At 50.4% G+C, this 16,699-nt stretch overlaps 1 protein-coding gene across 2 annotated transcripts in view; it reads right to left on the reverse strand.

The window, feature by feature from the left end:
* ACSS2 (acyl-CoA synthetase short chain family member 2) overlaps nt 1-16,699 on the reverse strand; it is a 37,913-nt gene that overhangs the window by 8,306 nt on the left and 12,908 nt on the right. The window contains exons 3-10 of one of the 2 annotated variants that reach the window (XM_068911964.1): nt 9,223-9,314; nt 8,307-8,410; nt 7,886-7,958; nt 7,000-7,075; nt 5,034-5,148; nt 3,347-3,385; nt 432-569; nt 2-172 (exon numbers count right to left, since the gene is read on the reverse strand). In XM_068911964.1, the coding sequence (XP_068768065.1) occupies nt 2-172; nt 432-569; nt 3,347-3,385; nt 5,034-5,148; nt 7,000-7,075; nt 7,886-7,958; nt 8,307-8,410; nt 9,223-9,314 (808 nt within the window). The remainder of the gene's footprint in view (nt 1; nt 173-431; nt 570-3,346; nt 3,386-5,033; nt 5,149-6,999; nt 7,076-7,885; nt 7,959-8,306; nt 8,411-9,222; nt 9,315-16,699) is intronic. The other variant, XM_068911965.1, reaches the window with a different exon arrangement.

A 16,699-nucleotide genomic window follows, 5' to 3' on the forward strand; every position in this document is an offset into this window, starting at 1 on the left:
CTAATATACTAGTTGCCCCGTTTGCCAGGGGTCCGTAAGTGAGGTAGGAATGGCCAGTTATCCATCCAATGTCAGCTGTGCACCAGTAGATATCCTCGGGGTGGTAATCAAACACATATTTAAACGAAGTGGCAACAAAGAGCATGTATCCACCCACTGTGTGCAGCACACCCTGCAAGAAGAAGGCACAACAATCCTCAGGGCAAGCTCCTAGCCAAGGCTCTTCCCAGTCCAAGCTCAGCATCACTGGTCCATTTAGCACAAGCAGCAACTGAGCTGGAATGACCCACCCATCCACTCTCCCAAAGCCTCCATAGCTCCTCTTCCCACTGAGGCCTCCCAAAGCAACCCTTACTGGTTCCCATCTCTGAGGTATTACTGCAGTTCAGAGCCTGTCCCCACAGGGCAGCGAGTCAGGCAGAGGAGCATACCTTAGGTTTCCCAGTTGAGCCACTGGTGTAGAGGATGAAAAGTTCATCCTCTGCATCGCACCACTCGGGTTCACACTCCGTGCTGGCACCGCTCATCAGCTCATGCCACCACATGTTTGTGGCTGGATCCCAGGGGGTCTGAGAAAAGTGAAAGATTAGAAACAGGACCCCCAGAAGTTGAGAGAGGGGACAAAGGGCTGCAGCCCCAACCTCTCTGCCCCTCAGGGCCTGTCCAGGCAGGTACCCACAGCATGGCTTCTGCCTAGAGCCATTCGCCGCAAACCGTGCATCAGAGCTGCAGCTCCCATTCAAGAAGCACCACAGCAACCGGTAAAACCTTTTAACAACGTCCAACTACAAGACCTGAAGCACGTTTTCCAAACCACTGGCAATGTCCATAAATCCCTCTCACCAGCAGCCGTGAGAAGGGCTGCACAAGCTGCTCTGCAGTGTCATGGCAAACAGGCTCCCCCTTCCTGCTCTCTTGGAGCTGCCCTGAGCAGCAATCAAACACCAAAGCAGCAGCCAACCCTTCGCATGGCCATGTATTCACTGGCCCCAGACAACTCATGGGGACCCCCTACTGCAGGTGCCAGAGCTATAACAGGGCTACCAACACTTTCGACTGGTTGGCAGAGATCACCCTGAAAGTCGCCTTGGCTGGCCACATCTCCAGGACAGCACAGCTCAGTGCTAGGCCTAATTTCCCCTGACCTTCTCTCCTTTCCTCAGAGGAACTTGGAAACGGCTGATCGGGCAACACTCCTCAGCCAGAGAGCAGACCTCTGCTTTCCACATCTCTGCAAGGCCAGGAATGCAGACCCAAAGCCTTGCAGCACAGGAGGCCAACTTGCAGCTGGGGCACATTTTCTCCTTGCAGAGTTAGGGCCCACCATGCAAGCACAGGCTGCACACAAGAGTCCCCAAGATGTAAGGCAGGCTCCAGCAGTCACTCAGACAAGACTGTCTTGTTAGCAAACAGGACTGGAATTAGCATTTGGTCTAGGAGGTAGAGAGGCAAATGGCCAGATGCCACCCCAGAGAAGCAGGAAGGGAACCTGGGCAGCAGAGCACCTAGCTACAGCTGAACTCATGGCATTTGCCAAGTCGGTGGGTCTCCAGACTCAAGTCCATCCTCTGTGTGTGAGCTCCCCAGCAGTGAGTTGGATCCCAGCAGCTCCTATCTCCGGGCTGTATAAAGCAGCTGAAGGAAAGCAAATGCCAGTACTGGAAGTCTTGCACTCCAAAATTCCCTCAGCTGGGACATCCTGAGGCATGGAGAACAGCCAAGGGATCACACAGTGACTCTCTGTGTCCCTCAAGATGTTAAAAGTGCCACTGGGATCCCACAGTCCAGCAGCAGCCAGAAGCTCAGCACACATGATACAGGGAACACCAACTACTCTGCCCCTTTGCTGACAGCATGGCTCATCTGAGTCCATTTAGAAAGCTCACATAGATCCCCCAGCTCACCCACGTAACTCCTGGAGCCTGATTTCCACAAGTCTGGTGCATCACCATGCTCCCAGCAAGGTACAATGTCAAACGAGACCAAGCTAGGTTCCCACCGACTCAAACACTTTCCTGCATCCCTCATTCAAAGATTCCTTAATTTACCATCAAACTTCCTCCAACCTATGGAACAAGTCAGAGCCCTGATATAGCACATAGCCAGTGAAACCAGGCCTGCCTTCAGTTCACCTACTAGCCAGGGGCTGCCAAAGAACACGTTCCTTTTTTTCACAACGCAGCTAAACAAAGATTAAAAAGGACACGCAGCAGAGGTGAAGGCGGGGGCTGCTCATGGTCTTTGAGAGGTGCCCCACACACTTGAGCTGGACACCCTGATCTAGGCTGGCTTCTAAGTAACACACACAGAGTTTGGTGCAACCATGCTAGGAGCTAGCCCAATACCAGACACCCTGCTCCAGGGACCCGGGAAGGCCCCTCTGCTGTTTCCTGCCAAGCCCCCAGCCCCTGGGCGGCTGATGTCGGAGGAATGGAGAAAGCTTAAAACCTCAAAAACTAACTGTTGCTAAAAGAAGCCTGCCCAGGTGACTATGGGCAAGCCCTGACTCTCTGGCGCTCTGGTAGAGCGCACGTGTTGGCCGGCCATCGCTTTATTCAGGCGGGTTCCTGGGGTCATAGCTCCGGGGAAGGTGTGAGCAGAGTCCACCCGCTGGGTCAGGCACTGAAGCTCCAGGCTTCCTGCCCACAACACACAACAGCAGCTGGAAAGTTGTGTGTGATTCCTGCCAATCTCATTACAAAGGGAAGCACATCGTGAGAACTATTTTTAAAGGAAAACACATGAAATGTTATCGTAACCCTGGGAAGCAGGGCAGTGAATCCCAGTGGTTCTGCATTTCACCTTGTCAGCAAGTTCATATGCATCCAGATGTCTTTACAGAAGTGGATGTGCCTCCAGCAGCAAAGTTGGTGCCACTGCATTAACACCAAAAACGCACAGAGCTCTGGCTGGACAGGCAGAGGGTGCAGCTGTCTCCCCGTTACGCTGCACAGCTTCTCATTGTCACAGAAAACAAGGGGGTTCGGACTAATCCTTCCAAAGAGGAAGCAGAAGACAGGCTATTGGCCCTAGCAGGCCCCAGCACACATCCCCCTTGTTCTCCACAATCTTTCTCCTTCAGGAGGCCTCCAGCCCCTACAGCAGCCACAGGAGCTTCAACCACATTTGCTCACTGCTCTCACTCTGCTGGGTGAAAGGGACACAGACCCCCAATGAGTGCAGCCAAGCAGCAAGTGGTATCTATCGCTAACATGCAACTGCTGGTAACCTGATTAGGAAGACACGTGTGGCCGTGCAGAGTCAGAGCGGTTAGAAAGGTGGAGCGCTGGAGGGAAGCGGGGGGGAGAGGCACTGAGAGGAGGAAGGCAGTGCTGCGCGTAAATACCTTGGGATGTAGTCTCTGTGAGCTTGCAGTCTTTTTTTCCTGTTAAAAATCCACAAAGAGGGTGTGAAAGTTGAGAAGCAGAGGATCCACATCAGGCTTTGCCGGCAAGGAGTGGTACAGGGTGCTGACAGATTGGCCTGGCAGGGCAAAAAGCCCTCTGATCCAGAGCCCAGGCCAGGAGATGCCCTCCGAGCGAAAGTATTACCATTTCCATCGCGTTCCCTAGATATGTGCCGCCTCTGCGGCGGGTCTCTGTGTGGGCCACCCCCCTGCACGCACACCACCGGTCGGGAACAAACACGCGCAGCAGGCAGACAGCCCGCTGACCTCCGATGGTGCTCCACAAGCCACGGGCACAGAAAAAAGGCACTCACGAGGGAAAGCGATCTTTATTCAAGTGTCTGAACAAGGACAGCAGCAAGAGCCGGAGGGTAACGCGCACGTCCCCTCTAGCCTCCTCCTCCTCCTGGGACATACTGCACAACAACCTCACATGACCAACAGCAACCAGCGCAGGGGACAGGCTTCTCTACAGCCTCCCGATCAAGACCAGAGTATAAAAATGCTGACCTGGTCCTGTTTTCCCATGCCTTAGCAGCTACCCTATCCTAGCAAGAGGAGGAGCAGAGGAGGCCAACGTAACACACCCAGACGTGGCAAGCAAGAGACAACACCTCCATAAAACTAATACAGCTTCACAAGCAAAACTAACCTAAAGACACATAATCTGCTGTACTCGTTGCTCCAGGGACATGCACAGGCCATCCCTTTTGAAAGCACAGCCCAAAGCTCAGTCGAATGCACTCTCCAAATAAAACCCACTTCTGGGTAAGCACAGCCTGCTCTTGCCGTATCCCAGCATCTGGAATAGCTCAATGCACTGTTATGAGGTACCCAGCGTCCCTCTGCTCAGTCCTCTCTCTGCAAAGACTCGGGGCAACTGTCCAAGTTCAATCAATGAAGAGCACATGTGCCCTCACCGGCTCTCACTAGCCATCGTGGCACCCAGTTCCACCAGTAAAGGGAGCACGCGCTTTCTGCTGGAGGCCATAAATAGTTTGAAAACAGCCATTTTCTATCAGGTGGGGGCGCTGGCATGTACAGTGGCAGGTCCAGAGGCAGATGAACAGTCTGAGAGATAAAAACAAGAAACTGTGCCTTGCTAATGTCAGCGACACAGTAGCTGCACGATTTTGATCTCATGATTAGCTATTACCGTGTTGTGGGATTGTGTTGCATCCAGGCCACAAGTATAAATCTCCTGTTTTTCCCTCCCACTTCCACTGTCAGCTGCAGTGCAGAAGGACATGGCTCCTTGCACAATAGGGAAGATAGATATAGGATTAAGAAAGAAAAGTCCTTCACTGGGCACATGAAAACATGAACCGTGTCCCAGTCCTAGGGGCTTCCGGCCTTTGGAAGATATACCCCGCTGTGCTTCGCAGGGGTCCTGTGGGCTGGCAGCTAGTGACAGCATTAAAGGAAGCAACAGGGAGAAGGTCTTGGAAAGAGGAAGGAACCCTTTCTCATACCACTTGCAATGCAACAACAGGGAGGAGGGGAGAAACAGGAACAGGAGCCAGCAAACAGGAGCATCCAGGGAAGCCCTGCAGTGGTTTCACATCAGTTGATTTGCTGGGCCCAGACCCATATCAAAACCACACCATCCTCCCATCATGCCCCATACCTGTACGTCCTGGCAGAGCCTTTTGAGAGGGGGAGACTTGCTGCACGTCCCGTCCACTGCTAACTCTTCCCTCCCCAGGTGCTTGACCACGATGCACTTTTTCAAAGGGGAGCCCCTGTAAAGGGGACAGAGTTGTCAGATGAGGCTACTCGGACAACAACGGGCTGAGCCTGCCCTTCACAGGTTTTACAAAATACACTGGAGGCAGAGAAGAGGCACCTGAGCTGCATTTGTTGAGAGCTAGAGCCAATGCTGCCTGCATGCCTGTGCCAGTAACTCACTAAAGAGAGCTGCTCTGGCTGTGGCTCACCGAGGGAAGAGGCTGGATTCCCCCACAGCCCCCATGACATGTCAAGTGGCTGCTCCCATCTCTACGTGTGACAAGCAGTCTACCTTCAGAAAGAGGAAAGGCTTCCAAAGAATGGCTTTTTGTCCGACTTAACTGGGGATTACCAGAGCATACATACGACACAAACAAAGCAATCAAATCTCTTTTCAACCGAATCAGGGTACCAACACATTGTCTCCATCAGTTAATTACATCACCTTCAATTCCCAACTCCAGAATTGCCTCTGTCCTGCCACAGATCTACTACCGCAAACATACAAGCTGGAGTTTCAAGTGCTTTTGAAGAGTTTGAATTTCTAACGTGCCGAGTACCTGCCCTAAGTTTGCACGGGTGACCTAATTTACGAAATCAAATTCGGGATCATAAAAGCTACACGTTTTTCTCTCATCATTTGTGGGGTTCATATTTGAGCAGAAAATTAGATAATAGCTGATGTCTGTCAAAAACTGGATGCAAATCTCAAACATAAAGCTAGAAACGTCCCTCCCAAAGTCTTCTCTGTGCCGATACTAATAAGAACTCCGTGTGAGTGTTTACTCACTATCCTGGCCTGTAACACAATGAGCATGAGACTTCTAACGCCAGGGAACATCTAGACGCCTCAGGCATTACTTGGAAATTTGAATGCAAAACTCTAGGATGCATTTATGAATGCTAGCAATATTTGTTTATGAACCTGTTGCTTTTATCCCACCTTACCAAACCAGGAATACTTTGCCTGCCACTCGAAAGGCTACCAAAAAATCCTGACCAATATCTGTCTAGTTTTCCCCCAAAGATATCCACTATTGTCATCTGTATCTCTCTTACCCATGCAGAAGCTAGAGCAATTGGAGGACATGGTTCTGGAGTGGAAGCATAAGGATCTGGAGGGGGTCCTCTAGGTGCCCGTGACTGTGTGTGTAAGCCTGGTGAAGTCACTTCAGTGTGATTATTTCCCTTTCTGTAAGACGTGATGATAAAATCTGCCTATCTCCTTGTGGTTTACCAGTATCTCAGTGAAGATGCTCAAAAAAGTATCTTAACCTTATACAGCTTAACCATATACCTGTGCCCAGCTAGGCACTGATCCCCTGGTGCACATGCTGGTGCATTTCAGCTGAAGTGCCTGTTCCTGCCACACAGCTATTTCCCAACCTTGAAATATTTCTGGTTTATAGCTCTGTTTCTCATTACTGTCCAACAAGTGACTTGTGGGCAAGATTTAAGCCCCATCTTAACGTGCACCACAGCACTGTGTCAGATTTTGCAGCTTGCACGGAGGTGTGTTATTCCCTCCCACCGCAACAGCTGCTGCTGCAGGCACTGGGAGAGCTGCCACGGGCCACTGTGAGGGGCTGCAGCAGGGGTGGTGGATAAGACAGTCTGTCTCCAGCAAACCCCGTCATCCAGCATATGGGCCTTCAGGTCAGAACGGACAAGAAAAAAAACTTTAAAGAAAATATTTCTCAGAGGAGGGAATCCACACGTACATTACTTTGGAAAGGCTTATGAGTGCACAGCAGTTTGTGTCTGACCTGCTGCAGAGCCTGTCACCCTGTAGCAATTTCCATGTCCATTTGTGCAGGAGTCGATCCCGGCAGAAACGCCCTTCTTGCAGGAGAATTTGAACTTACTTGTCTTTACATTTCTGGAGGGCTTCATCTGCAATCTGTTTCAAGCTAATCAGCTTGTCCCCTCGATAAAAGGCATCTGCAAAACCCCAAGGAAAACATTAGAAGGGCTCCCTGGCTGAGGCAGCCTGGGACAGCTGGAAAGAAGGAGCACTTTCAGGAGGGCTGAGCAGAACTCATGGACCGGAGTGAGGGAAAGCAGGGAGGCAGCCGCTGGGAAAGGTTTCCTAATACGCCCTTTTGGCCTAGAGAAGCAAACGCCAAGAGAAATGGTGAAATTCCTTCCCTGGGAGAGGTCAAATTTGGCCCAATGAGTTTCTTGGTAATATTCTGTGGGGAACAATCTAACACGGCCAGAATACAGACTGCAAAGTCTAATGGGTCCTTTCTATAGCGTGGACCTATTAATAGTTACATCACTACCACAGAAAACATAGTTGGGGAAAAGGCAGTGGACTTGCATGCAAATATTACCACTTTCTCAATCCTTTGCTTTACAAGGCTGAGAGTTGCAATACAAATATTTCCTTGAAACCGGTGAGGGAGGGAATTCTCACATTCAGACTGCCCAATAAATGATGCATCTTGGAAACATCTGGCTTATTTTGAAGAGGACCATGGATAGACATTTTCAGAAACATGTTGTTAGCAGCTGGTGACAACATGCTTTGCAGAGCAAAGTGGGAGGGTTGCTTAAATACTTCAGTGCACATTGGAAGTGGAAAATAGTATTCAAGCACAGCTACAAGCAGTCTATCTGCCTTACAGCAGCTCAGTTGAAGCACTGCCCTTCCTCCTCCAGTTCCAAGTTCATTCAGCTTTTAAACAAAGACCTTTCAGACAGCCAAGCCTAACAGCCTAGGGTTGCAAGCCCAGAAGCGCGTTTTACCTGCTGTAACGAGGAGTGAACAACCACAGTCAAGAATCCGCTCACAGAGAGAGTCTGCCGAGAAACCTGCAAACTGATGGACATCCCACAACCAAGTTAGGAAGTGGCAGAACAGAAAACAACAGCAGCTGTGCAGTCCATCCAAGACAACCGATTGCACCAGGCATTGATGGAGAGAGTTAAAGGAGACGGAGACTCCCTAAAGGCCTTTCGGGGGAGAGAGTACAAGCCCTGACACATCATTCCACAGTTAAAGGCAGAAGAGGGCTGGGAAGTAGCACCTTAATCTAGTTGCCATCCACCTCATAGTCAGCACCCATCTTTCCAGCTCTCCCAGTTCCTCCCCCTGGCTCTCATGATAACAGAGCTGCTATCCCCCACAACAGCTCAGCACTGAGCAGTGCACGATGCTTGTTCCTACCACAACGGAATGAAGAGCCCCAATCCTGGCACAGGCAAGCATGGCTACAACCAGCTCCAGGATCATCGGCATGTAGATGGAAATGCGGTCTCCTTTTTTCACACCTGTGGAGGGAAAATGAAAATGTCATTTTTCCATGCTAATAACCTGTCAAAACAACTGTGGATGCAAGTGTTATCTGCCCACCAGACGGCTAGTATCCAAAGCTCTATAACCACAATGAAAGAACAGGATACAGGAAAAAGCTAGTGATTTTATTTCAACAATTACAATAAAGTTTCAGCTGGAGTTAGAGCTGAACAAGCCTTGGGTGTAACATCTTGACAATGCAGGCAATAACACATGCCCATAGGCACGAACTTCCACTGCCATTTCCCAGCAATGCCCACTCAGCCAAGGCAGACAGACTGGGAGCGCTCTGGCACCCAGCAATGCGAAGAGCATCATGCCAATAATGAAAGAGTAAGAACACGAACAGACAAGAGAGTTCCAGGTTGTCCAGGCACACCAGGTACACACTTTGCCTTTCAATCTCTACGTCTTGAAAAGATAAGTTGTAAGATAACTGCAATGGATGCTCCATATTCCAATCAGACACAGCCCCTGAAGGATGCAGAAATGCAACCAGGGCCCTCTGCTACCTGGAAAACCTCAGGGCATAGCTTCCTTCTCTGTACAGTTTACACAGCCAGCATTGATTAGCTTTCACAGACAGAGCTAGAGATAAAACTACAAAAGTGCTTTACAGAGGAAATCGGCATCTACCTTGCTATACAATTATGGAAACGTAACAGAGAAGGGAAGCATTTTGCCCAGAATTACTCAACAAACTAGCTGCAAAACGTGGACTCAGTCTCCAAAACCTTGGCCTAGTTCATCCCAACTGTACAGTACTCCTATGGCTCCAGTTGTGTACCTTGGCTGCGGAGAACATTGGCAAACTGACAGACTTTGTGCAGCAACTCATTGTATGTGATTTTCGCAGAATCCCCAGGCTCGTTCCCTTCCCTGGAAAAGCAAGGTAATATCTGTTAGTATAAAAGCATTACAAGGTAACAGTGACTCTGCAAATTCAGAGGTACTTACAGCTGGACAACATTTATGTTCTCACCTGCCCTTCTGAGCAAAGAGTAACCACGCCCCAGAGATTCCATCTTGGACGAAGCTTCCCCAATAGCAGGAAATTTTAGTCCAAAGTCCCCATCCCCATGTAGAATATTACATCTAAAAGCAATCAGATTCATGCAATGGAAGTACATAGTACTTTCAGGGAGAAGAGAGAGAGGCAAGAAGGAGCTACCAAAACCAGAGCTAAGAGTGCACACACTCAAGAGCAAGCCTGGATTTATGGTATGGCACCCTTGCTCACACACTTATGCCTGCAGATACGTTTGCATGAAACATTGGCCAATGTTGTCACGCAGTAACACCCAGCCCTTAAATACCTACCATCTGATTGAATGGAACGGGATGCCAAGGGCTGTCTTATTTTCCAAGGTCATATATAAATATAGCCATGTACATTTGTAAGAGTCATGTCTGCTTTGCGCCACACTCTCTGTGGTCCTCTGCAAACCAGCTCTGGGCTTCGGCAACTGAGGTGCCGGTTCAGTGGGATGTTGACATTGGCATCAGACACACACTGATGAGAAGAAGAGCCAAGAGCTGCACCCAGAGATGGAAGAGAAATGCCACATCCCCAGGGAAAGTGTGCGCTACTGAAGTAAAAACCAGCCAGATTTAACGCGATACAACGCTTCAGCCATTGCAGAGACATAGATGTGGGGGGGGGGCTCGCGGTGGATCAGAAGATGAACAAAGAGAATTTATACTGATTTCACTCTAGGCAGAGCAGCAGTCTCCCACGCTTGGGGAAGGAGGGATACACGTTCCCAGGTCGCTCGCCAAGGCAGCTGCCACACAAACATTAGTGATCCATTAAAGAAGAGGGGACTATCATCCTCAGCTGACAGTCCCCTTAGAAAAGCATCCCCAGGAGCATGTGCAGCCAAATGAAAATCCACACTACTTTTGAGGGGAAGCCAGTCTGCGCACTCTCCTGCCTTAGAACTGTAGCAAGGCTCTGCCTAACTTGGGAACAGAAACCTCACATCTTAAACATCTCATAGTTCACAGCATACAAAAATATTTACTGAAGTCTATCTAAAACTAATCACTACTCCTCCTTTACCCAGGAACACAGACAGAAGGAGAGCTCTTCTGAACCAGAAATCCATAAATGAACACGCTCCTCCCACACGTAGCGGATGCACTCCTCCAGGAAGGAGAACTGGGGGAGGCCCCTCTGATGCATGCCGTCCACTCCCTGCCCTGTGCGACAGGGGCTCCAGGACTGGTGGTTGCACTTGGATCATCCCATTCAAAAGCCACTGATGGACCTGCCCTTTACAAATTTGGCTCATCCCTTTCGATACCTATTCACGCTTCCGGCCTCCACGGCACTCTGTGGTAGTCACGTACCCAGCCCCCTGATACCTGCACTGACATGCACTGGGCAGCCTATCTTCTGACCAACAGCTCCTGAAAGGGGATTCCCTGCTTGGTCTTGTATGCAAGTTTGGCCCCTGGTAAGCGCAAAGAGGAGAGAAAAAAAGAACGCAAAGTGGAAGAAAAGTGTGGGAATGAGAACTAGCGTCCAGGGCAGGAGGCTCAGCCCTGGCCTCTCAACAACTTCCTCTCCTTTCCCCTCACTACTAAGAGCCTCGTTTCGAGTCAAATTACATGCAAAACCATTAAATTGGGGTCCCTCACAGCAGGCCTCCCACTGAGTAAAGAAGAACTAGGAAATCAGAGGGCTTCCCTTTTGATTTTGTAACTTGACGGTCAACAATCCAAGAGTTGATTTCAGCGCTGGACTGAGCAGCTGTACCTGATCTGACTCGGAAGAGCAGCATCTGCTTCTCTCACGTTTGGCCTCGCTGCTGAACACCTTCCCTCACCGTGCAGAGGGCCTTCTCGGTACCTCCATACCACAGGTGCAGCAACATCTCCGCTAGCACTGCGCAAACCAGCTTGGCTCCAGAAGTATATCACCACGGCTTACGCAGCGCTGCACCTCAGCAACGAGCCTTGCTACTAAATACCTCGTTAATACAATTGCAACGCTGCCAAACGTAAGCTGGAGCACGTGCGCTGCACCGTGCCGCGGGGTCCGCTAACCCCTCACCTGCCCTCGGGGCCCCGAGGCCGGCTAAGCGTTGCAGGCAAGCCTTGGGCAACCCCGAGCCAGGACCGGCCCTCGGCAGCACGCCAACGGGCAGAGCCGAGGAGAGAGACCCCCCTCTGCCCGTGCTCTGCTCCAGAGCAGGATCTGATCTTACAGCCTTTGCTAAAACAGAAACGCTCTGGGAGGAAAGCCTGGCAGGGGCTGGCCCACGCGGCAGACTCGCCACGTAAGGCGAGTAGTAGTCCAGGTAGCGCGTGAAATCAGGCTTGCCCTTCAAGGCAGCGGCGTTACACCTGCCTGGGAAAGGAGAGGGCGGCTCCGCTTTGTGCGTTAAACTTGGGAATCCTCCAACGCGAGCCGCTGGCAATGCATTTATCCAGGGCGGCTCGGCTGCCTGCCTTGAACGTTAATTGGCTGCATTTCTAATTGGTGTCGCCGCACCACATTGCGACAGAGCACCGACCCTGCCCTGCTCGGCAAACAGATCTCCGAGGGAGCTGATTTGCTTCAGGCTGGGGCGGTTGCTGTTACGGCAAGATGAGCCGATGGTGGGATGGCGACAGAGCCAATGGGGAGGGCGCCAGCACGCACCCCACGCTCGCGCGGCAGCCAGCCACAGAGGGACGGCAGCCCAGGCCAGACGCTGAGCAGCGGCTCAGGAAACACCGAGCGGCTTCGGGGCGAGCAGCCATGCCTAGCCCAACTCACGGAGAGCCGCTCTGCCCTGCTGAACCTTGCCACGCTGCGGTCTCGCACACGGTACCTGCAAGGGGCACAAACCTGCCCAGCGCTGAGCAACTCGAGTCGCCGCTCACACTCCCCTGCTCTCCCAGGAGCAGGGCACAAGAAGCTCCAGGTCCTCCTGCTCCTCTCTCAGCTCCGAGAGGGGAATGCAAGGCAGGGTATGCAGCCAGGCTCGTCCTTAAAGCCAGTGAGCACAGGGCACCCCCAAAGCAATGAAGAGCGGGACAGCAAAGTCAAAGGGAAGTTAAAACTTTTGCATGGCCTTTCAGAGAGCTTTCATAGCTTTGTTTGTGTGACACTGAAAGTGCTCCACTAGCATCAAGAAAGGACACCTCAGGCTTCAAAGCAAAGAATTCAGATCTTGATAATATCTTTTCCTTAATGCAAAATGAGTCACATTCACATTTCTAAAGCAAAAGTGTGTGTGAGTGCATGCCTAGTTTTGCTGCAAGGACCTCCGAGCAGTCTCTCAAGAGCAAGTGATTGTTTTAAGTCTCCCTATGCCTGAAAATAGTTTGGAGTGCCCACAGCTACACTCAGCGGACTACAATAGCACTCAGAGATTACTCTGCCCTCTTCTCTGGCACAAAAAAACCAACAAAGTTATGTATTTTAGACAGGGGACTTGGAGGAATGCCCACATGCACTGTTCAAAATAAAGAACTCTATGCTTCAGAAATGAGCTTGCAAATCCCTGCAAGCAAAGTTCTGTGAGTGGCATCTACCCTTTGGTGCACAGCAGATAAAAGCGAGAGCTGTCAGTGCTGAGCCTCTCATAAGCACTAAGTGACTTGTCCAAATTCAACTGAAAAAAAAAAAAAAAAAAAACAGAGAAACAACGTGAAAACACTGCCAAAGCATTCACCTTAATACCTACAAAGTGCCCCACGGACTCCGAACGCCCTCCAGTATATCTTTGTTAGGAATTACTCATGAAAATAGATGGCAGTCATATTGCTGTGACTGCTAGTATGTGATCTTTGATCTAACAGCAAGCCTTCTTTTCAAAGCAAAAACCAATTTTCAACTCCTCAAGCCTCCCAGATACGTTGTTAGATGAAATCTGTGGTGAAACACAGTTTGAGCCCGCCTTTTTTCTCATCTCCCTCAGACTGAATCCTGCATTTAACAGTTAGTAGTCCAAATTTTACAATATTCCCTGGCCACGATAGAGACATATTTGAATTTTTTTAGCGCTTGAGAAGCCCAAGTTGTACATACTCCACGTAGCATGCATGCTCAACTCGAGAAATGCATTTTGTGGCCACATGGTCTCAGTTGACCACCCATCAAATACATAAATGCAAGTCCTCTAAAATAAACATACAGATGCACACTGGGGTCCTTCCAAGCCAGAGAGAACAGGCCAACTTTCTTCTAGAATCCAATACTTTGCTGAAAAAGTCAAGTATCATGCGAAGACGATACCTTCCTAGCAGCCTGCAGCCATTCATTCCCAGGACCAGGTAGCCAAAGAGCCTCAGGAAGCACCACCACAAGGGTGTACAGGGTAGGAGTGCCACGCTCTATACGAAATGAAACCCCAATCAATTTAATAACGGAGGCAGAGGCTCTGCAAAGTACTTCTGAAACTGCTCCCTTCTGCCATCAGTCAAAATAACAGGCTCTCCAATTCTGAAGGGCTACCACGACATACACAAAACTGAGAGCACAGACCTCCTCTGGCTCCACCAGTGTCTATACAGAGAAGTCACCCCAGGCAGGGGAGGAAGAAAACTTCAGATGGGAAACCTGAACAGTTATCATGCCTGACATGCCTAAGCACTCCTTAGAGAAGGTTCACAGACCTACTGTCTGCTCAGCAGAGAGTTTTGGCCTTGCAGGTGATGATCTGCAGACCTTTTTCGCTTGATGCGCACACAGTACAGGCTAATTCAAGGTTAACCCTCCCTGCAAGAGTGACCAAGTAGGCTAGCAAAAGATTTAGCATCACATGTACACTGTGCAGCAGGGAAAACGGTCTGTAGCAGCATTTCTTGAGAACCGCATTAACTCCCGTGTTGACCTGGTGAAGCAGCGGACACTGAAAAGCCAAGCGATGGAAGAGGCAGGAGGAAGAAGGATGAGGAGAAGCAGCGTGGGAAAGAACGAAACTATGGCCAGATGTGATCTGGGGTATTTGCGCCAGAGCAGGTTAAAAAGTTACCATGCTTTGTCAAACATTGTAACCAGCTACAGGACTTCCTTTCCAAGCAGGGTTTTGCTTTAATCCCATATCACGTAACCAGGCCAGCCTCTTATTTGGTGTTGCCCATCCAAGCAAGCTGAGTCCATTTTCACTGCTGCTTCTCAACTGTAGGATAAGAAGTAGTAGGGAGGGACGGTAGCTTCTTAACTGCTACAGCTCAGGGGCCAAGGAGATGCACACTTCACAGAGCACCCAAACAAAACAGGTCAGGCTGACCCAAAAATGAATGGGCAATGCTGTTTGGTTTGTGTCTTCCACCAGATTTCCAAAAAGTGATTATAACCTGTTTGAGTAACAGATGAATACGGCCTCCCGGTGCAATGCTCTCAGCACTTGTGCACACCTTTGGGAAGCACAGGTTGCATGAATGGTAATTATGGTTTTCCAGGCAATTGTCAGTGCTAATTGTGATTTACAAGGGTTATAATACCATTAAGAGAAGCTGGTGGACAGGAGAAAATGATGAAACGAAGCTGAGCAAATGAAGAGTTACAAGTCATCAAGATCTGCCAAACCACCTGCAGATTCTCGGGCAATCAGTGCACATTAAACAGAAAAATCATGCAAACCAAAGTGGACAAGCTACAGCACAAAGCCAAGGACTATCCAACCCTTGTGAATAGGGAGGAGGAAAAGGGCTGAAGATCGCTCAGCTTCCTCCTCTAAGCTCCTGGGACCATGCCGCTCTCAAATAAAAGCACTGACAAAAATTTAGCAAGCTTCTCCTAGCAGAGCTGTCTCCCAGCTTTCCTAGCTTGACAGCTGTCAGTTACCAAGGACAACTGGGGCCTGGGGCTTGGGGCCAGGCAGAACCCAGCAGGGAGGCGGCAGCAGCATGGAAAAGTCCCAGGGAGACTGCTAGGGTTCCTCTCTTCTCTCCTTACAGCCGGCTGGAAGAGGAGAGGGAAACACAAGGGTGGCAGAGCCTCACTCCGAAGCCCCCCGGCATGGACGACTCGAAACAAATGCTCCAGGGATGCTCCCGGCAGCCGCAACAGCCCCTCCCTTTGGGGACATGGTGGGCAAGTTTTTGGAGTACAGCAAACAACCTCAAAGCCGTCAGGTTTCATTCTCCAACGAGCAGAGGGGCCACGGTAGCTCCCGAAGCAGCAGTGTTCAACGCAGGGAAAAGGCTCTGCATTTGAGCCAGTGGAAAGAGCCTGTAAGAAAACAGGGGCTCCCAGCTTGAAGCATGAAAGGGAAGAGTTAAAGGGTCCTTTCCCAGGTGACGATCAAGGTAAGCAACGTTGCGGGGAGAACCTGCACAGTGGAGAGAGTTGTGAAAAGCTTCCAGCGCAGCTGTACAGCAGCCACCAGGACTGTGGGAAAATCTGACTCCTAAGTGTCACTGGTGCCATCCAAAATAAAATGGGGTCAGAGCCTCAAACCCCTTCTAAGCCTGGACCCATGCTACTGGCCCAGAGATGCAGGACGGAGCCAGCAGCTCCTGCTCCTCGAGCAGCTTGTCCCCAGAGCATGTATGTGGGGAGAGGGCAGGAGCCCTTCACTGGCGGCAGGCAGAGCACCCTCTGCGCCGGGCGCTCCTTGCTCCCGTGTAAGATCGCAGCGGGTGGCCAGCCAGCCCAGGGGCTTTCTGCTCCGGCCGACATCCAGAACGAGAAGCGACTGAAATGCCAGGCAGAGCTCAGCTGGGCCAAGCTCCTTCCATCTGCAGAGCGGGTTCACGCGCCTGCCACATGGGTACTAAAAGCCTCTGGCCTCTTAGGCACCTGCACGAACACCCGCCGGCTGCGTGCTCAGCTAACACAACTCACAGCCGCTCACAAAGCTCTCCAGCACCATTTGGCCTCTGTTATTCTCAGAAGAGCCAGGAAACCTGTGGCCTGAAGACGGGTTTGTGCAGAGACAGCTTGTGGGTTTGGTAACTACAGCTGCTGAGATTTAAAAAAAAAAAACAAAAAAAAAACGAAACTTCTCCCTCCACATCTGGCCTTGCTTATGTGATCTGCCACCAAAAGGCATTTGAGTAGGAAGCACCCTTTAAAATCTGTCCTTGAAGAAACAGATTTAGGTTGGAACGTGGAGTCTGGAGGGACCAGCTATGCAAAATAATCAGATAAAGATGCCATTTCATTGAAAAAAACCATATATATTTGCTGGCACACGGATTCTTCAATATGGAAACGCTCATAAACAGACTGCCCAAAGCGGAAGCCTTTTCCGGCAGGAGTTCTGCACAGATGAGTGCAGGAAAACGCTAGTGGGGCTGAAACGGGTTTGCAAAAAAACTTC

This window comes from Struthio camelus, chromosome 18, assembly GCF_040807025.1.
Source record: "Struthio camelus isolate bStrCam1 chromosome 18, bStrCam1.hap1, whole genome shotgun sequence".
Lineage (NCBI taxonomy): Eukaryota > Metazoa > Chordata > Aves > Struthioniformes > Struthionidae > Struthio > Struthio camelus.